Source organism: Lissotriton vulgaris, unplaced genomic scaffold, assembly GCF_964263255.1.
Source record: "Lissotriton vulgaris unplaced genomic scaffold, aLisVul1.2 SCAFFOLD_1329, whole genome shotgun sequence".
NCBI classification, from domain to species: Eukaryota; Metazoa; Chordata; class Amphibia; order Caudata; family Salamandridae; genus Lissotriton; species Lissotriton vulgaris.
The window spans coordinates 442,876-469,271 of record NW_028255097.1 but is presented as its reverse complement, the minus strand read 5'-3'; the positions used below and the strand labels follow the sequence as shown (position 1 = coordinate 469,271).

Sequence of the window (26,396 nt, the reverse complement as noted above, 5' to 3'; positions counted from 1 at the left end):
CATTGGTAATCTGCGGTAGCTGTTTTGGTCTGCTAAGAGTCGGAGACATTCATTTTGGTAAGCTGTGCGATCTTGCACGACAATGCCTCCGCCTTTATCTGCAGGCTTAATGACAATGGTATCACAGTTTCGCAAATTTTCATGGGCAATTCTCTCTTGATTAGTCAAGTTCATGAATGGTTTCTTGGGATTCGTATTTTCAACATCGTTGAAGACGGCTTGCTCGAAAGTGGAAATTTCCACAGGAATCAAATGTGGTGGTGGGGTAAAGGTGGATCTGTTCCTTAGTCCTGTTTCATTTGTATCCAGGTTTTCCTCTGTGTTGGATCTTTTTTCAAAGAATGCTTTTAGTCTCAATTTACGGAAGAATGATGATAGTTCACAGTGAAGTCTAAATTTGTCTAGATTCGCTGTAGGTACAAAGCCTAAGCCCTTATTTAGGACTGATCCCTCGGCTACGCTCAAGGGTCTGGTGGAGAGGTTTGTTATTAAGTTCTCCGATTGCTTGGCCCTGCTTGTTGATGTTTGTGCCTGTTCTGGTTCGCACTCGGATCTTCAGGTGCCAAGTGTACTTGACCCCCCTGATTCTGTTTTTTTCTTCTTCCCCGTCCTCTTCCGCCCCGGTATAAAAAAGGCGGTCTATAGGGGTTGGGTTGAAAAAATGGTTGCTGGAAGGGTGGTTGCCAACCATACATCGGAATAATTTGTGGGTGGTAGTAAGGGTCAGGAAGCCCTTGCATTGGCATTGGATTAAAAGATGGCCAATTTCCGTGTCCTCTACCACGCCCTCTCCCTCTTTGTTTGATACTTCCTCCACTTGAGTTCCCACTGGAGTTAGATGTATTACTTGATGCATTACTGGAGGCATCTGAGTTGTCATCTCCTTTAGATGGTGGTACGAACTCTCGATCCGAGAACGGGTATGCTTTGGTCATTGAGAATCTTTTCAAGTCCTTCTGGAACTTCTGCACTTTCTGTTGTCAGATTATCTTTATAATCTGTCATCTCATTTAGCTCATCAAGCTTCTTCTTGAAACCTGTGATGGTAGTTTTCATGTTCCCTTCTGCCACCTGGATCTCTATCTGGATTTTCTCCGAGAGTCTTAGGGCTGTTTTTAGGATCAAGACTATCCAGTCATGCGTGCAGTGCCACGCTATGGCTGCCCAGTCTTTTCGGAATAGTTCATCTTCAAGGAAGATGCAAGGTGCATTGGAAACTAGTAGCTCCTTGGGTGCCATGTTGCTCAGATATTGCTTTAGTATCGTCCCGTGTAGAATAGTCCTGATTCTGTTCCTCTTGAGTTCTGTTAGATTTCCCCAGTCTTTCGTTGTGGAAATGCTCTGTGCTATGTTTGCGTCCGCAAACACAGATAGATCACTCATTATCTCCTCTATCTCACAGTAGTGCCTGCTCTTTTGTGTCATAATTTAACTTCCAACTGTCAATAGTCTTCCTGTAAAGGCCACTGACATTCATACTGCCGCTTATCTCAGATGGTGGGGCTTAATGGCTTTGACGTCCGACTTCGGAGTTGGGGATCCAGGTTCGAGTCTGGCAGAAAGCTGAAACATCCTGCGATTCTGGGCGAAACGCTTTATTTTTTTAATAGCGTGAACTCCACCAGAAGAGCACTTTACACGGCACCAGTTGCGTTACAGATATACACATTCATTTTTAGGCATATAGAGAATAAGTGATTTTACAAGAATCACATGTTCGAACTTCCGGCCAGACCCGAAACTGGTTCCCCAGCTCCGAAATCGGCCACCCTAGCCATTAAGCCACACCCTGTCCACATACCTAAGAAATGAGTGTGTCCTTCTGTAACACAACTTGTGCTCGTGTAAAGAGCTCTGATATCTTCGGGTAGAGTTTGTGCTATATAAAACTGCAATAGACAAAGAAAGAAATGTGGCCCATAGAATGAGACATAAGCGTAAAGGAAAAGGCACCGCAAATCGCAGCTAAGTGAAAGGACTTTATAAATAAACTTAATACAACCATGTATGCCCCTCTGGCCCCCTCCCCTTTTAGGAAGCACTCTTCCCACAGAAAAAGCCGGCTTCATGACTTCAAGCCCAAACCTTTCACCACTAGCGGCCTTGGCATCCTTCAAGCCCCGATTTCGCAGCCACACCCCTGCTCCACTCCCTCTGACTCACACAGGCACTTTCAAGCTGGAAATTATGAACCAGGGAAGGGAGGGACCCCCCTCCTTCTTTCCCAAGGTAACTGGACCCCTGGTGCTCTGCTCCCTAAGTCCGCTAATATATTTTAATCCGTGGACCAGCCTCCACAGGGACCACTGCCACCTTGGTGCAGCATGTGCAGAAGCACCGGGGCTCCATGTGACTCAAAAAGTGCTCCCCTTTTACACCCACACACGTCCAAAGGGATGGGGCACCACTTGCTTGCAGCTATTACTCTCACGTCAGTTCTAAGCTACTACCCCCACAGAAGCGCCCCCCTTCTCCCAGGGACCAATGCGTCCTTGTGCACGCACCCCCCAACCTGCCTGCACTACCTCTCTGTGCCCCTCATGTCAGCCTGGCGCCAGCACACGCTAGTGGCCCTACATTAGAAAGCCATACTGCATAAAAGACATGCAGTCCCATATTTTTTTGTTTTGTTTGTGTTCTCTTTGCAAAATACACCGGCACCTAAGAGTGACATACTACAGTTTTACAAACTAATTCTTGCCTCTCATCTAGCAGACCTTATATGGCAAAGAGGGTACCAGTTATTTGTTTAATTGACCTCCTGTTTCTCCATTAAAGTCCAGGTCCTCACTAGTATTGCTGCATGGTCCTCCATCGTCTTACCATAGATTACTTTCTAAACTACACACACCACACATACAACTACACACACACACACACACACACACACATCCACACACGCCCACACACACAACCACAAACACAATCACAACCACACCCACACACGCCCATGAGGATCTCTTTTACGAATGCCTTTTGTCCGTAATTTTGGGCCTTTCAGGGAACAGAGCCGTTCTCCTGCAAAAGGTCTCCGCTCCCTTATGGGGCTGCCTCGCACTCCTCTGAGCACAAGACCCGCTCCACCCCGCCCATTGTCATTCTGTGTGGAGCTGATTGCCACATACAGAGTGAGAACGGATCAGTCTGGGCTGGCACAGCATGTGGTGGCCTCCTCCAGCCTCAGTCTAGGGCAGGGCTTTCTGTCACATAGAAGTGCAACAAGCATTTGCAATGCAATAGGTCTCACATTAATTAAGTTTGAGCTATTGGCATTACTAAATATTGCAACACCAATTGCAACAAAAGTCTATAAATTGTGTGTGTGGTTGTGCATGTGGTTTTGTGTGTGGGTTTGTATGTGGTTGTGTGTGTGTGGCTGTGGGTGAGTGTTGTGTGTGTGTGGTCGGGTGTGGTTGTGTGTGTGTGTGTGGTTGGGTGTGGTTTTATCACAACATAACCATTAAACCTGGATGTTTTAACTCATAAAAAGTTCATACAAAGTGATGAAATGGCTTTTTACTGGCTACACAAACACTGCTTCCGGCACGTGTCACAGAGCTGCCTTGGTGCGGTATCCTCAGTGCAAAACCTATTAGCATTTTGCAGGACGCCCTGATTTTATTTCTTATAAAATGCCAAGAATCTTTTAGAAATCCAAACTTCTGTTGACTAGCTCATGGAAGGATAATAAAACATGCATTTACATTGCGACCAGCCTGCGTGTAATCCTCGGCTGCTCTCTAGGTAAACAAACCCCACGCTTGGACTATAGACACCAGGTTGCGCTCACTGAAAGAACAAGCAGTGGCAATATCAAGTTAAGTGGGCGCCTGCTAAAATATGGCGCCAGTGTTAATAATGCTGAAAGTCTGGGGCTGCGCCCGGGGCAGGACAGCAATGAGAAAGCTGCTGGATGCGTATCCAAACAAACTAGTAAAACATAAATCCTTAAAGCCAGACCGGAATTAAACTAACCTACACACTAATCTCTAGCCGGGGAGAAGGGAATTGGAAAACTGGTAAAGCGCTTGATTAGTGCATTTTACTTCTTTCGTGGCCATTTGTAATCCCGCTGCATACATACGCATTATCAGTGCCTAGAAGTGAGCAAAGAGGCATGGTCTGCTTTGTTAATATACGGATGAATTACTGTGCTCCATATCTCACTCCTACTGTTTCTACATTCTATAATTAGCATCTGTTGTGTTATCTTGCACTTAAATGATGAAACGAAGTAACATTAGTGCAAGCTGCAAATGTATTCATCTGGGTTCCTTCAAACCATATACCTGACGCCGCTGGTTAAAAAGAGAGAAGAAAGCTGAACAGGGAGGGTTTAGGAAAACCGAGTAAAGGAGTGGGGAGAAAAGTACGAGAAGGTGCGGGGTCGGCAGAAGGAGAGGGGCAGAGTGAACAAAACAAGCGCGACCGCGACCCCCTAGACAATACCTAGTAAATCATATATCCTTAAAGCTCAACTGGAATTAAACTACCCTACACACTAATCTCTAGCCGGGGAGATGGGAATTGGAAAACTGATAAGGCGCTTGAACTCCTGTACTGGGCCGATATGTTAAATATGTCCAGCGAGGCAGAGGTCACCACAGGTCAAATTGATAAGCGAATTCTTGCCAAGCTCTGAAAAAAATAGGCCTTTCTTGTGCCTGGCTGACTAGGAAGCCGTTGGTAAGGAGTAAAAAAACAACCTCGGCTCATTAAGTTCTGCAGCTTTCTCGACTTCAGTGTGTAGGAGCGCAAGTTTTTTTTTAACTATCCGTGCAAGAAAACTTACTGTATGTTTTCAGGGTCTGCGCCTGTCTGAGTTAGAAATCGTGTCCGGGGCGTGACTCAGCCAAGAGCAGTCTGTCATGGAAATGGTGCTAAGACGTGTGTTTGCAGCCAGGATCCTTTTAAATTGTCTGCTAGAAAGCTCCCGGCCCTTCCCTAAAGAATGCCATTCCACGAGGTACGTGTCTGCTGCGTAGCGAAGAGACCGGGTTGCTCGGGTTAGAAGTGATGTGCTTGCTGCGCGACGAGCGTGAAGTTTCAAATGACGAGGAAAAGTAAGCCATGCAATAAAAATGGCCCACACTGTTAATTCTTGCCTAATTTGTACACACACTGTTAATTCTTGCCTAATTTATGTACCGTACAAAGCGCACTAAAGTCGCCTCAAAGAATACAGATGCTATAGAAAACAAGCGTCGCGCTTCAAGAGTCTGGTGGGGGGGCAGGGGAGCCAGCGAGTGGGAGGGAGGGACGTAGCATGTGGGGATGGGGTGTGAGTGAGGGAGAGCAGAAGCCTTTGATGTGGTGATGTTGTGTGACAGGCCAAGCGCGCGCTGGAGAAGCGTCACGGATGAACAATTAACATGCATTGTTGGAAATCCGGCTGGTTCAAGAGACTTTGGTTCAGTAGTAAAAGGTTCGAGTTATAATTAACTCGACCTAAAAACGCCCATGCTGCTGCTAGGTGAGAATTCAGTTAACCAAAGTAAAGCAGTGAAAGAAGTTCAAAGGAAAGGATCATAGTTATAGTATAGCAGCCGTGGTTGCTGCTCTTTTATTCTTTGCAATTAACAACCATTGAAAAAGCCAATAGTGCTGGCTTGTTGTAGCTGTAATGTTACTTGTTGCATTATATATCCGGATGCAATGACAGAAGAGGCACATTATATTAAACACAGATTTTTAGCTTATGTGTTTTAAGCCACGCATTGTATTACATCAAACACCCTTTTGGAGAAACCCGCCTACTTTTTTCATCCCACTTAAAGGTCTGGCAACAACACCATGTCACAGTCGCCCCACATCCAGGCACTGTTCATCATGCATGACTCATGCCTTCCACTTTTTCAGATTGGCTATGTGCAGGGGCATAGTGGACCCTGCCCCACCCCACCCCTTGCTTTAGGAACTACAGCGAGGATGGAGTTATTGATGGGTCTCATAATTCATTTGAAAAGGTGAGTAAGTAAGTGAAGGGATGGTGGATGGATGGCTGGATAGATGAGTGAAATGATGGATGGATGAGTGGAAAGGTGGATGACGGGTGAGTAAATGGGTGGATGGATGAGTCAAATGATGGATGGATGGATGGATTGATGAATTGATAAGTGAAAGGGTGGATTGATGAATTGATAAGTGAAAGGGTGAATGGATGGACGGATGAGTGAAAGGGTGGATGTAAAGCTGGATGAGTGAGTGAAAGGGCGGGTAGATGGACAAAACTGGATAATTAAGTGAAGGAGTGAAAGGGTGGATGGATGAGATAAAGGATGGATGGATGAATGATAGGTTCAATGTATGGATTCATGAGTGGATGAGTGGATGGATGGTTGGATGGAAGGATGGATGGCTAAGTGAAAGGGGAATTGAAAGAGAAAGGGGGATGGGTAAGTGGATAACTGTTAGGGTGAATGGGTGGAGGATGAGTGACTGGATGGATGAATGAGTAAGTGAAAGGATGGCTGGATAGGTAAATGGATGGATGGATGGATGGGTGGAAGAGTGGATGAATGAGTGGATGGATGGATAGGGTAAAAGGATAGATAGATAGATGAGTAAAAGGGTGGATTGAGGGATGGATGAGTGAAATGATGGATGGAAGGATACGTGATGGATAGGTTTGTAAATGGATGAATATGGGCATGGATGGGCACACAGATGGAAGGACAGAATGAATGGTGAAAGAATGAATGATGGCTGAAAGTATAATTACACATTGTAAGCCCAATTATCTTAAGCAACATTTCCTATACATTGACTTTCACATTTATATGAGTGATTGTCTCTATAAAATATGTGTTTGTTGTAACTCACTCCAACACTCTGCTCCACATACTTGGGATGAGTAGCACTATAGAAGAAATTAAATACACATGAGAGAGGTTCTATGTGAAGATGAGGGGCGCCTTTGGAGAGTGGAAGCAATGCCAGACTGGCTGGACCGGGCATCAGGCGTTTTCTCTGGGAGCTGGAAAGGTGGGGGCGGTTTTGTTATCACAAAAAGACCTGCACATTTGCTTAAAGCTGCACGCATACTGACAAACCATGAAGTGCACAATTTTCTCAAACTAATATTAACTTATTTTCACTTGTACTATAGTGGTTGTCTATTTACTTATATACTATTGCACAACCTTCTCTGATGTGTCTGTCAAACGTACCTTTTGTCCTGAATTTTGACCTCCTGTCCTGAATTTTTGTCCTGAATTTTGACCCTTTGTCCTGAATTTTTACACTCCCTGTTCTGAATTTGCACTCATGCCAGTTGGTCACCCTAGCTGAGCACCGGCAGGGTTTTTTTTAAGGAGGCCTCGAAGCGGGTCTCTATCGGGCTCTGTTTTGTGCCTTAAAACACAGGCGATCCATCTATTTTTCCGACTGTAGTGACAGCAGACGCATCGGTGCGCGCATGCTCACACTGCGCACTTCTCACCAGTGGAGAAGTTACGGCATGACGTCATGCTAGGTAAGCGTTGTAGGGGAAGGGAAATCCTTTAAAGAGAGTCATTTTCTCTCTGGATTTCCGTTCTCTTTTTGAAACTCAGGAGCAGCAACATTGTCGTGGTGTCACCAGGGTTAAGTGGAAGCTTTTTCAATATTATATACAAGCCATAGTTGCTGCCTATTTATCTTATGCAACTAATAATAATTAATAAAGTCAATAGTCCTGACTTGTTTTAGGTATGATTTTACTTTTATCGTATATCTGGATGCAATTAAAGAAAAAGCAAATACACACCTAAGCACCGATTTTTAATTGGGCCATTTTAAGGCACGCCCTTAATTACATTGGCCACGCCCCTTTGCGAAACCCCCCAGTTGTGTCATCCCACTTAAAGCCCTGGACCGTCGTCTCATGCCCAGCTTGTAATGATTCTCGAAGTTGGTTGCATCTGCTTTGATATGGTTGTTTACTTTAATGCTTCTATGCAAATACTGTGTATTGCAGCTGTCACTGAAAATTCTCTGTCTCCGAGGGTGGCTATACACTGATACGATTTGGTTTGGTGTGCTAGATAAGAATGGTAAAATGTAGAATAGTATGATGGAACAAAGAAAGCAACTTTGGTACTGAACACTGGAACAATATGTGGTGTCCATAATGGGTTATCTGCAAACTAAACTTGTAGGGTGTGAGCCATTTAGATCTGTCCGCCGCTTTTGACACGGTGGACCACTCCATCCTCCTCACCCGTGTCAGGGCAGCGGGCATAGAGGGCCTGGCCTTCGCATGGCTCGAGTCCTTCCTGAGCGAGAGGGCTCAGGCGGTCCACCTTGCCGGTTTCACTGCCGCCTCCCGCAAGGTAGTGTGTGGTGTTCCCCAGGGCTCTTCACTTTCCCCTCTTTTGTTTAATTTATACATCTACCCCCTCATTTTTATGTTGCAGCAGCTCGAGGTCACGGTGTTCAATTACGCCGATGACCTCCAGCTAATCTTTAACCTTTCCCATTCTCCCTCATCCGCCCTGAATGTCCAAACTGTCATGTTGTTCATTCAGGACTGGATGAACTGCAACCACCTCAAACTCAATCCGGACAAGACGGAGTTGGTCTTGACCGGAGGTGGTTGCAGCCCCTGGTCTCCCTCCCACTGGCCCCTTTCACTTGGTGTTCCCCCACTCCCAGTTCCTAAAGTCAAAACTCTCGGTATCCTTCTTAACCCCCAACTTTCTGTTCACTCTCGTTAGTTCTGTTGTGTCCTCTTGTTTCTTTTCCCTTAGGACAATCAGGAAGATTTCCCGCTTCTTCTCCCTCCCGGCTCTAAAAATCATCGTGATGGCAATGGTGCTCTCACGCCTTGATTATGGCAACATAATCTATAATGGCGCGCCAGCCTATGCTATTCACCGTCTGCAACTAGTGCAGAACCAGGCCGCTCGCCTGATTCATGGCCTGCCCAAATTTCATCGTGCCACCCCTCTACTGCAGGCATTACACTGGCTACCTGTGAAAGAGCGAGCCTTATTCAAACTTGGCTGCCTCACTTTTCAGGCCAAAATGGGCACCGCTCCGGAGTTTATATGCTCTGCCATCAAGCCCTACATGCCGGGTAGAGAACTCCGCTACACCCACATGGCACTCCTGACCATTCCACGATTTAAGAAGAAGAAGGCTGGCGGAACAAAATTTGCGGTCCTCGCCCCAGCTTTCTGGAACTCCCTCCCTGTGGGACTTCGCACTTCATCTTCCTACACAGAGTTCCGGAAAAGTCTTAAAACCTTGCTTTTCTCCCGAGCTTTTGCTGCCTAATCTCCCTTCGCCACTGTCGTTGTTCGCAATCTGAAAAGCGCCATGAAACCGCTTGGTAAAAGCGCGCTAAATAAATGTTTTTAAATTCAAATTAAATTCAAATTTAATTATGCTTGCCCCGGGAGAGGTGGGGGGCATTTGTTTGGGATTAGGGTTATTTTATTGCTTTTGCTGACACAAATGCCAATACCAATGTATTTGAGCTAATTATGCTTGCGGATCACATACAGCAACGGGTAAAGGAATTTTTCCAGTGTAGCATCCCCAGTTGGAGCTGGTGGTGAACGAAGAGATGGTGCCAGAAAAGAAAAGGCATCATAGCAATCTCGAGCACATCGAGGGATGCGAGAGGGCAATGTTTATCTAGAACTGTGAAAGCATATGCTGTTACAGCCAGGCAGTACATAGTAATAAAATTGACATTGCAGTGGGTACAAAATAAAACAAAGGGATTACATGGGAATATTGCGGTGACCCGCTTGTCTTGTCAGATTCATATGATTTTGAAAATCAGAGCATGAGCCAGGCAAGCTGCTGAAATGGGAAGGAAAAGAATAAATAAAAAAGAGGATAATCTACGAGTAACATCCACATTGGATATAATCCATTTAATGGTCGAGTTCATGTCAAAATATTCAGCGAATCCTGAATCTATGTGCCATGACGCTTTGAGATGCAAGGCTGGCAAACTTCTTAGACCTGACATTACTACCAGGGCGTATAGCTGGGCCAAGAAATAAAATGTCATATCTTAAAAGGATGACAACTGTAACATACATGTGTAACGGAGTTTCCAATTTGCAGTGCATGGTTCAATGAAAATGAATATCATATTGAATCACTGTTTCTGCAAACACATGTATCAAATTTCGGAACTGAGCAAGAGTGATGTAAGACAGATGGTGGTACCATAGTGGTTCAGTAGTTGTGAACAGTAGCTTGTAACTTATTTATTTATTCGACATATGCTGTGCAACATCCTAAAACTCCTTGTTGTAGTATACCATATACTTACTTCATAACCAGAGGTCTGAGTCTCATTAGATTCAAACATGTTTTGACAGTATTAATTAAATCTTATTTTCCAACTATTTAAACATGGATTTGAGGTTCTTGTAGAAATATATTCTGTTGGGTGCACGTTCTGTGTAGTCTCTGGTCGTAGGATTAATGGCATTGCCACTTTTAAGAGCGTATACTATTTTAGATAATTCAAACCCTTTTTTTAAATCACATCTTATTGTTGTGCCAGGATGAAAATTCCATTTACCACATTTATCATCTTATGCTCCCTGCTCATGATATGACTTTGGCAAATATGTAACAAATATACTTTTTTGCAGGAAGTCTGATTTCATGTCTTTATTCCTGAGACCTGTAGATCCTGGGACATCACATGATTTTTGAATCACTGCTGACTGCAAGCTAGCCTACTCTAAGACTATCACCTTCTTAAATTAGGATGAATATTAGTTTCCTTGTGTCATCGATAATCTCCCACTTATGCGTATCTTATTTTGCTGTGTAGATTGGTCCAAGCAAAGTTGGGAACTCCGCAGAGGCGGCGTGCAATTGAGGCCCCTGTGAGTTCTTCTGAGAGACGTGGACTCGTATACATATGTCCTTACTGAAATCCAGATGCTGGGGTATCTGATGCCTTGGTGCTTTATATAGTGCATCAGCTATTCCAGCCATTTTCTCATTTGAATGGGTTTCCTGTGTTGACTGTCCAGATAATGAGGAAACCAAACTGCTCTTTACTCTTGAGAAAGATGAGACACTTGGAAGAACCAAGAGGGTGTTAGCTGCTGTTTTTATAACAATTGAGAAATGTAACTGTATTAGTATAACAGGTGAATTTTGAGATGTGGACTTGTGAAGCAGCCCGAGACTAACTTGGCGACATATTAAGCAGCAGTATTCTGTTTATTTTACCTCAACAGGCTCTGCAAGCCCCAGCCTGCCATGAAAACCTAGTCAAAGTAGGCGGTTATATCCTAGGAGAATTTGGGAATCTGATAGCCGGTGATCCGAGATCCAGGTACAGTGGTTTTCTTGGAGTTGGTGACAGTGTGTGGAAAGAGTTTGGAGGGTGCTGGATTTTGTTATTCCATTTATTATAGTATTCAGAGACCCGAACTTGTCACTGTTTCCGGGCACTGACAATGCTAAATGCCAGTGCTCTCAAATGTCATGTCTCAAAATTACCTACATGCACACAAACCGTATACAGATATGGAATTTAAATAAATGATGAGTAAACACTGATCATAGTTTTGGTGCTGACAATATGTATGGACCCAGGTACTGCTGCTGCACCAACTAGTTGCCTTTTGGTTTTTGCACAGTTGCATGCAGCACCTAATCTACTCTCTTTTTTAGTCCCCTGATTCAGTTCAACCTTCTGCACTCCAAGTTCCACCTCTGCAGTGTCCCCACTCGTGCGCTGCTGCTGTCGACCTACATTAAGTTTGTGAACCTCTTTCCGGAAATCAAGACCACCATTCAAGACGTGCTGCGGAGTGACAGCCAACTGAAGAACGCGGACGTGGAGCTGCAGCAGCGAGCTGTGGAGTACCTGCGGCTGAGCACCATAGCCAGCACAGACATCCTGGTATGAAGGGCACACCCTAGCGGCACATGCAGCAGGTTAAGAACTCGAGGGTGGGAGGAGGGTGAAGTGGTCTTTCAGCATTGACGTCAGACAAGGCAGGGCCACTTGTAAACATAGAATGATAAGGCCCACTGTCTGCAAATGGTTTCATTGTGTCCAGCAGATAATTAGTTGTGGAGTAACTTAAGTGTGGCAAATTGAAGAGGGTCTCACAAGTTGTTGGTCTGAAACATCAAAGTGGCGCAACCAGTCTTGCTATGTTCTGGTGCCTGGTGGCGCAGCCGCTAAATGGGGCAATGCGTTGCAGGAATGTTAAGAGGGGACTTTGAAGCTGAAGTGAGGTAATCATTCTAGCATTCGTCCCTCACGCAATGTCTGCTGTAAAAGAGGGCGGTCATTGCAGTGCCTACTGCGGTCAGCAAGGCACTTGGATTCATACTATGCAGATGGATGGCAAGGTTTAGGAATAGGAGTGTCTCCTGCAGGGCTGCGTTTCACAGAGGAACTCTTCAACAAATAGCACAGCACTCTCCTCTGAATGCCATTGGGCTAATGCCCAGCCACACCCGAAGGCTGAAGACTCCAATCCTAGTCCTCACCCCTGATAAGGACAGAAGAGAAGAAGAAAATGTGTTTGCAACTTACTGATAGCAGGGCAGTCTTCGTCTCCTGTTGTGCATAATGTTGTTTTAATGCTGGTAAATCCTAATGTATTCATTAAAAACGCCTCTACTCAATATTCCCTGCTTCCTTCGCGTGCCCCTACTGTAGTCTAACCTTACACTTGCCCTTCGCTTTGAATGTCTCCTCCCTCTAACCCCTACTTGTGCGTGTGCCCCTTATAGATTTCTCTGTATAACTCAATCCACTGCTGCAATGTCCTAGCGTTATGTCTGTGTGAAGGATGCTTGCACGGCACAGTTTGCGAGAGGGAGTCTAACACTGTGCCAGTCATACTGTATGTGCATGCGTGTGCAGTCTACAGTAGTGCTGCTGTTTTTGAGAGCTTGTTTCTCTGAAGCTGATGCTGCTGCTGTTTTCCGGTCTTTGTATAAAGACGTGTGGATGGTTTATTCCTATTTTGAAACCTTAGTATGAAAAGAAGCCTGTAGCTTCTGTCTGTGCCACTCCTGTCCTATGTGAAGAAACCATGTACTGCAGCTGTGTGAGGTGTTGTTGTGCCTATTTTATTCGAGTGATGGAACACTATAACTGCTGTTGTACCATATCTGTTCTGTGTGCCTGCAAGGAAGCATGCACTGCTGTTGCCCACGCTATACTTTTTCTGTATGCTAATTGAAGTATGCACTTCTGCTAGTAATACTTAACTTGTTCTGTGTAGTTAGTGATGCTTGCGAAGACAACTTAACTCCAAAATGATTGGTTTTGTCAATGCTAGTTTTGTCACAATTTTCACAGTTTTGAAAAATAAACTTTGTCGCGTTTGTGAAGGGCTGTAAGCTTGCCACTAAATAACATGAAAAGGGTGTCCCCAATATATATGACCGAAGACAAAAGTTCCAAAATATAGATATTTACACCCACAGAACAGCTCAATTGGGTTTCATTATTTATTTTTCATTTTGTTTTTCATTATAATCTCTTATTTATTTTAAAACAAAGTAGAAAAGATATAAAACAGATCACTGGCATAAATATATTGGCAAAAAACATCAGTGACCTAATCTCATTCAAATACCCCATAGTATTTCATCAGACATATAGAAAGAAAAAGCAGCCCATAAATGACAGTATTCAGAAATATGTAGGTAAAAGTTCACACTTCAAAAGGTTCAGCAACCAGGAAGCAATCACGTAAGATAAAGGGGACACAAAGGCCAAAAATGCTTTCAGACACACAAAACAATACAAAGAACAATAATTAAAATAATAAACAACTGTAACAACCATAGAAGAAAAGCGCAGACGCGCGTTTCGGAAGGTACCACAAACAATTTATAAAAATTCCTTCATCAGGGCGCACATATTCTGTTTCATAGATCATTAGCGACCCAGAATTCAGTCATCATAGAATTGAAATATGAACCAATTTGAACACCAGAGCTGACGAAGCATATCTGTGGGCGAAAGAGAATATAATGTTTGTCTCAATTTCAAAAAAGCAGAAATGACGGTCGATCATTGAGCAAGCCAATCATAAGGAGACATATACCCTATTTAAACAAAAGTGAATAAAGGTGACTCGCACATCAGAAAACATTTTATAAAGCCTTTATGTCCCCTACACCAAAAGCGTGTCCAAAGAGTAAGGATTCAGTCATTTAGCACCGGTATCCAGCAATACAAACCTCAATCTGGGGTCGAAAAAAAGTGAGGTTCCTTAAATCAATGAAGGTCCCAGAAGTACCTTCATTGATTTATGGAACCTCACTTCTGTTTTTTTAAATAAGAAAATATGATAATGAAAAACAAAATGAAAAATAAATAATGAAACCCAATTGAGCTGTTCAGTGGGTGTAATTTTCTATATTTTGGAACTTTTGTCCTTCGGTCATATATATTGGGGACACCCTTTTCATGTTATTTAGTGCGTTTCTCCCCATGTTGGGTTGTTCCCTATGAACTGGTTTCTTCAGGGTCCCTCTTATGTTTATTTAACTGTAATCTTGCCACTACAGCTCCTACTGTCTTCCCTAGTCCTGAGCCTTATATATCCCATTTCCTGCTAGAGAAAGTCCTAGCCTGGAACTTCCGCAAATAGGGAATTTGTTACAAAGGTGCCAAGTTTTGCTCATTGTTTCTCCATTGCCACTCAGAGCATCCTTGAGTGGCCCAAGGGAAAATAATTCCCTGCAACCTAAAGTCCTTGCTGTCTTGACAGAGACAACTAGCTGTAAGAGTAGGTGTCTCAAAACGCCATCTGTCTAGGTCAAGGGCAAAGTGTCCCTGACTTGGCTGGTGAACTTTTCATTTTTTCTACCCCTAATATGAGCTAAAAGTACAAGATGTACTGTAGATCTACTGTTAAAGTAGAGTGATAGTGTCATCATGACAGATTGATTTCATACTGTTGTTTTAAAAGATTCAGAAATAGGCCTGGACTCATGCCATTGAGGTGCAAAATCCAGTAAATTTTCAGAACCGCAAAATTTGCACACAAGGTCCACTGAATTCATTCACAAGACTATTATCTCCACACACGTTTACTGTGGATATAAAAAAACAATGGCTGGGTTACACACTGACCCATCCCTATTTATATATTTTTGTTTGCTTAGTTGGCACTATTTTTTATCACTGATGCAATCCTAACGATATACACAAGAGAGTCACTTTGGTCAGAAATTTACACTGCTGGACTATGAAGAGCTAAACCATTGTAATTGAAGGAAATCCGTGAGCTTACCGAACACCTCATTGTCGGCCTTGGGTTTCCTGCCCAGCATAATTGCTCAATATCGTCGGAATAGGTACCCTTCCTTCAACCGCACTTGACTAGTTTTCGTTAAAGCATTGGATTTTCCCATGTTTATGTTGTGTTTCTGTGCAGTTTTATGAACAGTGTTGAGGTAGCTTGGGTGGCCATCATACGCTACAATGTTATTCATTTATCCTCATTATTGGTAGCCCATCAGTATCTCCAGGTGTGTCCTGCATCTATGTGGAGCCCGGTAATGCGATTTTTCAATTTATTCAGAATGTTTGTGTATCACACTGCTCTCGTAATATCCCTCTTGAGGCAGTGCTTCCGATGAGGCTGTTCATCTCTTTCTTGGTGTCATTGCGCAGGCTACAGTGTTGGAGGAGATGCCCCCTTTCCCCGAGCGGGAGTCCTCAATCCTTACCAAACTGAAGAAGAAAAAGGGCCCAGGCACAGTCACCGACCTGGATGAGGCCAAGAAGGAGAGAAGCTCATCTGACCTGAACGGAGGCACTGAGCCCGCCCCGGTCATCGCCAGTACAGTGGTATGTCCAATGGAACGCCTATAAGCAATAAATCAGATTAGCTGCAAACAGTCATACAAAGCTGCTTTCTAATGCTTTCATTTCCTGTTTGAGGACCAAAAGTGCAGGAGTTCTGTTCACTATGTTAATATCATGGCTATTTTCATTACGTAACAGGTGGTTGACTAGTTAATTTAAAAAAATCATGATCATGAATGCCCTCTAGGCATTGCTACCAGATTATTATTAAGCAAGAGCCTATGTGGTGCACATAAACCTAGAAAATATGTATGGAGCTTAAAATTTAGAAAGCACCTCACCATGCTTGAGACATCCCATTGCCCAATGGCAGCAGTGTTTTCACTATTTTAATGTGTGATACGGTTGTGCTTCACCCGTATTGGTAGATGTGTAGTAGTAGCAACATTGTGACTTTTGCCTTGTATTGTAGGTACTGAGAATATAATCTGTCAGCCCGCTAATCCAGAACTGTCCCCACAAAGAACATTCATGTGTGGATCACATAGAGCTGCAGATTTTGTTATTGTCTTAATCTACTTCAACCCATTGCATGTTTTTTTCCTTAATTGTTTTGTATTGAAGCTCCACAGAATGTCCGTACGCAACAAATGTCTCGCAACCATCCTAGTTTTGAAATGGCTGAACGAGAAATTGTTCATTATACACACTGGCAGTGTCCTCTGATTGTAAAAACCCTTGGTTGTACTACTAAGGGAAACAGTAGCATAATGCCTAGAGAAATCCTGCATGATGATACTTGAGGTTATTATGAACATTCTAAATGTATCACTTTTGTCTCCTAAGCCTATTGCTCAGTTAAAGAATTACAAATCACGGTGACTAGCCTTTGTTGGTGGGGAAGCGCTATACACGATTTGCTAATGAATGTAATGTACTTTAGAGTTTGCAGCATGAATGTTTTCTATTTTTGTATGTTCTTCATAGTTGTGTCGTCTAGTACTTGATGTGGTAGTTTTTGTGATTTGCTGAAACCAAGCCTTATAGGAAATGACTCCGTATCTTTTAATATATCAGTTGCAGTCCTACTGTGCCCCTCAATATGGCACTATGTTAATATTAGGTTTTCTACTGTTGCCTTTCTGTGAATGTCGATACCTGAATTATCTCTGGGTCACAATGCTTTCACTAAGCCTCATGTAACAGAGCACAAAAGCAGTCTCTGAGCATTTTGACAGTTTTTGGTTGGGTCCGGCATGATGTACAATTGCAGACGCTAAGTATTTTTCAGCTATTGATTCAAAATTAATTTTTATCACTACAACGGATCCAGGTCGCATAACGAGTTGGCAGGGAATTTAGTATTTGCAATAGAGTAACTGCTTTCTTATTGATATAACTTTTGAGGTTTGAGTCAGTCACTGATGAGGGAATAAACGTTGGCACTATAAAGCCATGCAGGCATTGTCTCTTAGGCGAGACCAGCAAGCAATGTTAAATTGAATATTTTGACAGTCTTGTGTGTCTGTGCGATCCACCATAAAATTGGTGGATATCAGTCTACAGATCAAGCTCATCATACCCTAAAAACATTTACATGGAAGTTGAACCAGGTTATGTCTTTCTCTGACCTCCCACTGACTCGGGACAGGACCCGGGGAACCGACTGAGAGGGCCGGGTCTCCTTTAATCTGAGTTTGCACCAGATGAGGTGAGGCAAAGACCTCATACAAGACAGGTGTCAAACTCACCCTTCATGTATGAAGGTATTTAGAATTTTCACAGTGTGCACATTTTGTTTGTTTATTTATCACTAATTGCAGTAGATAGAAATTTGAGACGGTCCTGAAGAAAGCCAGGGCAAATTGCCCAATTTGGCTGAAACTAGTTGACCATAATCAGCTGCATATTTGTTGACAGCCGCTCCTGCACTCTTTTTAATAGGTTTGGAAGCAAACTTTAATAAAGTTTCTTGTTTGCCGCCATACCCTTTTTCAACTTTTCACTAGTTTTGCACTACCCTGTTTTTTGGCATTTGTATCTAGGATTAAAGGCTTGTTGTCACACAATTGTGATTTTCTGTTTTTTTGGCTCTCTGTTTGATACGCTTAGATCAGTGTCCCCTCCTGATTGAATGGGGTGCTGTGACAGGGGAGCTGGAATTCCAAATGATGACACTGGCCATGAAGGGCAGTTGATGGAAATCCAATAGTCACCTCCCCAGTTTAAAAATAGTCTACTTTAGTGAATGTAACACATCTGTTAGTAAGGCACATGATCAGCAATTGCATTTCCTCTCTATCTTAGTTCTACTACTCACCTTTGACCACCAGATTCCTTATGTTATAGTAATTAGGTGTTGGGGGGCGTGGCCAAGAGCCGATCATGGCGGACGTGTAGTCGAAGAGCTCCGTCCTTAGCCCTCGAAACTAGCGAATTATCCTGACTGCCTGCAGTGCAACCCACCTCAATATTGTGCCCAGAGCCTCGGGAGGTGAGCGGCGAGCAGTGACGGTGAGCGGCGAGCAGTGACTGTGAGCCGCCTCCCTCGGACACCGCCGGAGACGCTGGGGGACTGCGGCGATTGCTGGGGCCTGCTGCATCGTGGTGAGCCGCGGCCTCGATTGGCCTGGTAACCGGGTTGCAGCCAGATGCCGGAGGACTGCGAAGGGGGACCCGGAAAAGAGCGGGACACGGAGCTTGACAGCGCGCCCATAATCAGCGGCGGGCACCTGCTCCAGCTACCACCACACTGTTCCCCCCCGCGCTGAAGACCCCAGAGGGACCCTTCCTGACCTGTCTACCTCGCCCGAAGCCGAAGGGACGCCGGGACCGGCCCAGCGCCCGCCTATACAACACGGATACGCTCACGCTCGCCTGAGTCCTGGTAAGGAGTGAGGGACCGGGGGAAACGGGAAAGAGAACACTGACACCCGGGAGTCCGAGGCCACTGCCTGAGTCACACGGCGGCCGCACGACGCGATCCGGCGCCACGGCGGTGCTACAGGCCATCTTGCCTTCACCCTGGGTCCCGAACTCCTTGAGAAACTGGTGCGACGCCTTACCCTACCCGAAGCACGCTGCGACAACAAGGGAACCGTGGCGCTGGGGACAACTTGCAACACCGGCACGGCCCCTGTACCCAATACCACAGGAGGGGCCCCCGAGCACCATTGAGGGGTTCAGCTGCACGACGGCTCACGTGGCGGGCTGCTAACTACAAGATCCCTTCTGCTGGGTCGGGTGTGTGGCGCTTCCCTACCTTCCCGTTTCTGACGGACCCCCCACCTGCGGTCCATAGCCCATACTCGTCACCTCGCCGAGGTCAGAACTATAGCCACACGAAGGATCCCTCACAGGGCGCCACCACACCCACCAGAGGCGCTACCATAGCCACAGCACCATTGACTCTGCTTGATCTGGGGACTTACTCTCTACTTGCCTCCCCCACGTTGGCACTGGTGGCTGCATAGACGCCCTTGCCCTATAACACTGTGTGTAGCAAGCTGTACAGGCCGGGAACAGTGAGTGCACTTCATACAACGCCACCCTGCATACTAGATCTATGGGGAGGCACAGGGGCAAGGCCCAAGACCACGGTGCACCGACGGACATGCAATCCACCGGCTCGGAGGACCCACTAGCCTCCTCAAACGTGGACATTATCCCGCCGACAGGGAAAGGATCACAGGACGCCAAACTGGATCTCATCCTCAATGAAATACGTGCCACACGGGAGGCACTGGAATCACGTATAGACAGCATGGCGACGGGCCTCTCCTTGCTCCGAGCAGATCATAACAAACTTGCGGAGCGAGTCTCGGAGCAAAAACTAGCGCTGAACAATCTCATACCTCAGCAGACGGAACACTCTGCGAAGCTGGAAGGCATGGAGAAATAACTCAAACAGCTGTGGGAAAAGGTGGACGATGCGGAAGGACGAGCCCGCCGTAACAACGTCCGCATCCTAGGCATTCCGGAATGAAGCGAGGGGAGAAACCCTACCCAATTTGTGGAAGACTGGCTAAGGAAAATGGTGGGTCCGGAAGATCTTACCGCCCTATACAGCGTGGAACGGGCGCATAGAATGTCGTCGAGACCTCCACAACCGGGAGCGCCCCCACGTCCCTTAATCGCGCGCCTTCTTCACTACAAGGACCGTGACACTGCTGAGAGTGGCCCAAGAGAAAGCGCCGATACGCTATGAGGACAAGAATGTCTCCGTATATCCTGACTTCACACCCACAGTACAGGGAGCCAGGTCCACCTTCATGGGGGTGAAGCGCAAATTACGGGAGAGAGACTTGAAATATGCCCTCCTGTTCTCCGCACGCCTCAAGATTCTACATGGTAACAAATCACACTTCTTTGACTCGCCGGAGGAGGCGGAGGAGTGGATGGAGATAACACTGACACCACCGGCCTCGCAGGACCCATTTGCCGACACCAGGAGCGACAGACATCGGAGTCCGCCGGACCGGAGACACACCGCTTCCAACACTGGACAAGCCCCCTCGTCAAGGTCGTCACCGAGGGAACAAGCTGCAAAGGACCGCTTAGCAGATCAATCATCAGTGGTGCAACTGACGGAGAGGCGCTCGCCGCTCACGACGCGGGCACAGCCAGGGACCAGACCAGCACCTCTGACACACACACCGAGGTGTCAGGATTGGCGGACAGCCTGCAACTGTTCCCCAAGATCACGGCGCAGATGGCAGAAGAATTTTGAACAGCAGCACTTTGAACGATATCCGGGTGGTAATGTATGAACGATCTCACTCTCTGCACAAAGGTGGGTTGCCGGAGGGTTTGGTTTACTGAAGGCTACCATGCCACCACAGGCCAGTAAGAGACAGACACGAGTGGTCTACTCCCCCCACCACATGCACATGGAACTGTTTGACTTATGCCCACGTTGGGCATCTTGGTTCGGCTCCCGAGCCCGTTGGCCTGGGGACCTTTATGTTAAGGGGTTAACTGTTTGCACGACACTCCTCTCCTGTAGTAAGATGTATCTGGCATGGGCACCCATGAGCTCAACATTGCTACATTGTACGGTCAGTCATAGGGCCACTTAATGTTTATAACTTGTGCACCTGGAATGTGCGGGGCATGGGCTCGATTCACAAAAGACACAGGATACTGGCCCAACTCAACCGTAGGGGAATCATGATAGCTTGCCTGCAGGAGACACACTTGAACTGTTCTGAAAACATGAAACTACGCAAGAAATGGAGAGGGCAACTCTTCGCTACGTCCTATTCAGCATTCTTTAGGGGGGGCAGCTATTTGGCTTCGTAATTCTGTTCCCTTTAAACCGATAGAGCAGAGAATCGACAAGGAGGGTAGATATGTGTTTGTAAGGGGTTTATTGGATGGGGATGCAGTTGTGATTGGTTGTGTGTATTCACCGAATGCAGGCCAATCGGAGTTTTTGGTAAATGTCAATGGGGTCCTTGCGGATTGGGCAGATCATCAATGGGTGATTGGAGGGGATTTAAACGCTGTGCTAGATGTTGCTCTGGACAGGTCACACCCCCCACTGCATGCCACGGAAAGCAGGAGACAGGCGGACGCACTGGCACAATGGGCGGAGGGATGGGATTTGGCGGATGCATGGCGCAGTACACATCTGCTGGACAGGGAATATACCTTTTTCTCCCCACCGCACCAACTGCACACCAGAATAGACCGTATATTTTGCTCCCGTTCCGATTGTCCAGCCCCAACACATGGGGAAAACCCTCTCAGATCATAACCCTGTCGAGCTTACTTGGCAATGGGGCCGACTACTGGCTCCCATCCCGACTTGGAGATTACCCACGGAACTACTTGAAGACACGGTCTTCAGGTCGTCCTTGTCAGATTGAGTCCTACTTCGACACTAATACCGCCAGCTCCCGACAAATAGAGTGGGACACCTTCAAAGTCTTCATCAGAGGGGAGGCAATGACCACCCGGGTGGGCAGGAGGAGGGAAGTGATCGATAATCTAAAAGAAGTAGAAGGTAAACTGGCAACACTAGAGAGTGAAGCTGCGGGCACGAACACACACTTCACACCACTGCAGGACGCACATATAAAACACGCTGAACTGCTAGAAGACCTGAGATTATTAGATTACAAGGAATACACTAATAGACAGCATACACAGGCGGATAGATCGGGCCCCCTGCTGGCCCGTATTATACGAGACTCCCCAGTGTACCATCCAATTTTGGAAATATTAGACCAGGCAGAAATGCTGGCTTCGACTCAAGTAGGAATCAACACTGCATTCAAAGACTACTACACCACACTCTATGGCCCCCACCAACGCCGCTCCAAGACCGCACTAGAGGGATTTATGAGGGATTTAGAACTACCCCAACTCACCGACAGGCAAAGCAAGGACTTGAAGCCTAATATTACTGTCGCGGAGATTAGGCAAGCGATACACGCTCTTCCGAGGAGCAAGGCCCCAGGGACGGACGGCCTTCCGGCCGAGTTCTATGCCACATTCATAGACCTCATAGCCCCACGCTTACACACTATTTATCTGGAAGCGTTGCGGACTAACTCCTTACCGCAGTCATCCCTACAAGCATTAATAACTTCCCTCTTAAAACCGGGTAAAGATGGAATGCACCTGGCTAACTACAGACCCTTATCTCTCCTTAACACCGACTATAAGATACTGAGCAAGGTGCTAGCGACGCGATTGGCACAATACATTCCGCAACTGATCCACCCTGACCAGTGCGGTTTTGTACCGGGAAGTAGCACGGCCATGAATCTTAGAAGACTTGCCCAGCTGATGCTACGAGACCCGGCGGACTTGGGCTCCGAGGGCTGCATCTCGTTGGATCTGAAACAGGCCTTTGATTCCCTCATATGGGATTTCATGTTTGCTACTCTCGCGAAATTTGGGATTCCACCCGAATATATCGCCTGGGTCCAACTACTATACACCCGCCCCACGGCTCGGGTGCGCACATCCAAACACATTTCAGGACCAATAGCCATAGCAAGAGGCACCAGGCAGGGTTGCCCACTCTCCCCGCTCCTATTCATCCTGGCCCTTGAACCACTGCTCTGTAAGCTCCGGACAGCGGCTCCCCGCTGTGGCATTCGGAGAGGTGGGACGACACATATAGTGTCCGCCTATGCCGACGATATTATCCTGTATCTCCATGATCTACGGGGCACCCTGGATCCTATACCTAAAATATTCGAGGACTTCAGGTCATTGTCAGGCCTCACCATAAGCGAACCCAAGTCCTACGGGTTCACCTTTGCTGCCACTGGCTTGTCCGCTGCATTATCCTTCACGCCACATACATTTCAAATGGCAGACACCACCTTCCGATATCTCGGGATACACATTTACAGGGATGCCGAAGTAATGATAGATGGCAACCTCAGAAGAGCTATGAGAGCACTGAAAACACAAATACAATTTTGGCTGTCATTGCCCCTATCGGTGGCCGGCAGAGTGGCCATCTCCAAAATGGTAATGCTTCCCCGCCTCATTTACTATTTCACCAACTTGCCATTCCTGATCCCTGCCGCGACGTTTAAAATACTAGATACACTCCTCACGGAACTCGTATGGCGACCAGGGCGAAGGCGCATAGGCCTTGCTGAACTGCAGCTCACCTCCGGAACCGGAGGCATGGGAGTACCAGACTTCAGGGCCTACAACTTCGCATGTCAGCTGCAATGGCTGCCCTATTGGCTAGCGGGTCGGAACATGACAGAGGAAGATCACTCTAAAGGGAAAATTCATGTTTTCCTATTACCCCGCTCGGAACTGCCGAGAGACACCCCACCGCTTCTCCGACTTGCAGTCCAATACTGGCGGAAGGCGTTGAAATACTCAACCCCGACGACATCCTATGCCCCCACAATTCCACTATTGGGTATCCCACTGGAGTCGGGACCACTCACAACACACAAACTTATGTCATGGCACGACGCTGGGGTCACACATATTGGAGACCTTTTTGCCGAAGGACAAATGCTGTCCTTTGAAGACTTCAGGGCCACGGATGGTGTCCCCGGGGGATCATTCCTCCTGCATGCTGGCCTTCGTCATTATGTAACGAGAAGGTGGGCACATGAGGGAGTGGAACCACCCACAAACCCCTTGCCAACGATGCAGTATCTCATGGGGACGGGAAGCCACCTAACTAAATGGCTCACTGCTAGCATCAGAACAGGGAGAGCGGTCTCACTGTCACCTCTCAGGACAAAGTGGGAAGGTGATATAGGGAGGTCACTAAGGGACAAGGAATGGGAACGTATCCTCCAATTTCCCAAAAAGGTAGCCAGGAACCCCAAGTTTAAGTTCATCCAGCTGATGCTACTACATAGAGCTTATTTAACGCCACACCGCATACACGTTATGTTCCCTGACGCTGTCGAGGCATGCCCCCGATGCGCCGCAGATGACGCATCTCTGGTACACATGTTGTGGATCTGCCCCAAACTGGGCTATTACTGGACCACTATTAATGAGCTGCTCACCGGAGCAGGCGCCTTGCCACAAACGCTCACTCTAGAATATGCACTCCTGGGGCTGGGACCAGCGGTGCGTACAAGGAGTGTGGCAACACGTTTTACTGACATGGCCATATTGCTGGCAAAACGTGCAATCATGATGAGGTGGAAATCACCCAGGCCACCTGATCCTGAATTATGGAAAGCGGAAGTGACACGTTGGGGCAAAGCGGAGGGTGAAGCACTACAGCGAGAGGAACGTAGGGGCCTTAGGAAAACGCCGATTTCACTGGACTGGTTTGCCATACTGGGGATGTTCGAAGCAGGGGACGATGGGGATTCTAATGATTCGATACCCATACATTAAAATGTGTCCTACCTTTATTGAGCTTCCATGTACCGTTACCAAACGTGGTGCACTAGACAATGGTACGGGAGATCCTGTGATGTTCATGCTTATGCCTCTGTCTGACTGTATGGAATGATACTTCTGGGAAAAACTGAAATATGGGTGCAGCCAAGTACAACCTGATATGTACGCGCATAAAGTAGGAGTGTCTGGAGGGATTTTTGAGGGTGGAGGGAGGGATTATTCCGGTTCTTACGGGGTTTGTACACTTACTTAGAAACACAACAAAATCAAAAATGTATAATGTAACTGCTATTATCGTGCATATAGGAGCATGTCTCATTCTGGTTCAGTAATACAATAATAACTCTGTACTGTTGCTCTGATCACTATGCTAATAAACAGATTTTCAAAAAAAATAGTAATTAGGTGTTGGGGATTCAATCTGATGTAGGTCGTTAAACATGTTCCCTAGGACCCTTTTCCCTTGTGGATTTTAGTGTAGTAGTTTATCTGTTAAGAGCCTAAGTATCATGACCCTGTACAAGAACTGCTAGACAAGCAGTAAATTCAGTCAAAAAAGAAATTGAGAAAATCTAGTTGTTGTGTGTCAGCAAATAAAGCAATCGCTTAGGCTGAAATGATTGAATGCTGAACAAGAAATTCAAAGACCCATCTACATATGAAACTGCCTAATGCAAATTATGATAATGACATCACACGCAATTTTTCAAAATGTATAATCCATTTTTCACAGGAAATGCAAGAAGAATTTCTTACGTTTGTATTTGCAAATCGTGAAAGCCCCAAGATTTATCTTTTTGCCACAAATGAACGAATAACGCTTTTTCATCATTTTATTGCCATTTCAACTTGCATTGTCCAGAGAAGTAAGCACAAATCATGCCATGATAAACACGACTGCTGAATTAATCACAAAGAAAAAGGAGAGTGACTGCTGCACTTCACCACCCCAACCCCCCCACCCACCTCTCCGTCCCTCCCCATGGGCCGACAGGTGCCCAGATTGCGCTATCCAGATTTAGGCTGCATCATTCGGTTTTGTTGGTTTACTCCTCATTGTTTTGGACTTCTAGGAGAGTGGTTTGTGGTGCAGTAGGATCCCCCTGTATCGTACCAGTACCCCTAGTTCTTTCTGTGCTTCTGCAGGCAACCCCTTGCAGCATAGATTGGCCTGAGCAGGTACATGCATTTGTCCAGTCCCTTTTTCCACTCCCCCAGGGGTGGGGCATCACCCATCCTCCCAGTGCTTAATTTGTTAAAGAATAAGTGCCGGTGCCAAAGCTTTGTTCAGAAGCCCACGTTTGTCACTGGCGCATGGAATACCAACGCTTCATAGCCTGGAACGAACCTCATGCCTCTTTAACCTACTTCGAGACACTCCCTGCACTTTAATCTCTCTTGCAGGTTCATATTTTCTTACCTTATAACGTCGTTTCGTCGTTATCTTTCTCATTGTATCTCAGTTTTGTTTTTCCTCTCTTGATCTAGGGAAATTGGATGAGGAAAAATGAATGCCAGTCCCAAAGAAATGAGGGACAGTTAGCCCCACCTACCCCAAAAATGAGTGACGTGGCCCGCACCAGAAGCAAAAACCAGTGCAGGTAGCCACCACCTGCTCAAATTAAGCATTGCATACTCCATTGTCTGCCTATATCCAGCTTTTCCACTACAAGCCCTGTCCACAGTAATGCTTTTTTGTATTTGTTGCCCTCCGCTGTCCGAGACATGCAAAAGAGGCAATTTGAGGTGATTTCAGATGGGTCACCTTTAGACCTCCCCCGGACAG

The 26,396-nt window shown here is 46.1% G+C and overlaps 1 protein-coding gene across 1 annotated transcript in view; it reads left to right on the top strand.

The window, feature by feature from the left end:
* Positions 1-26,396, top strand: part of LOC147659246 (AP-2 complex subunit alpha-2) — a 272,868-nt gene that overhangs the window by 147,938 nt on the left and 98,534 nt on the right. Inside the window, exons 11-13 of the mRNA XM_086951859.1 lie at positions 11,202-11,299; positions 11,641-11,872; positions 15,623-15,799. Coding sequence (XP_086807985.1) covers positions 11,202-11,299; positions 11,641-11,872; positions 15,623-15,799 — 507 coding nt within the window. The remainder of the gene's footprint in view (positions 1-11,201; positions 11,300-11,640; positions 11,873-15,622; positions 15,800-26,396) is intronic.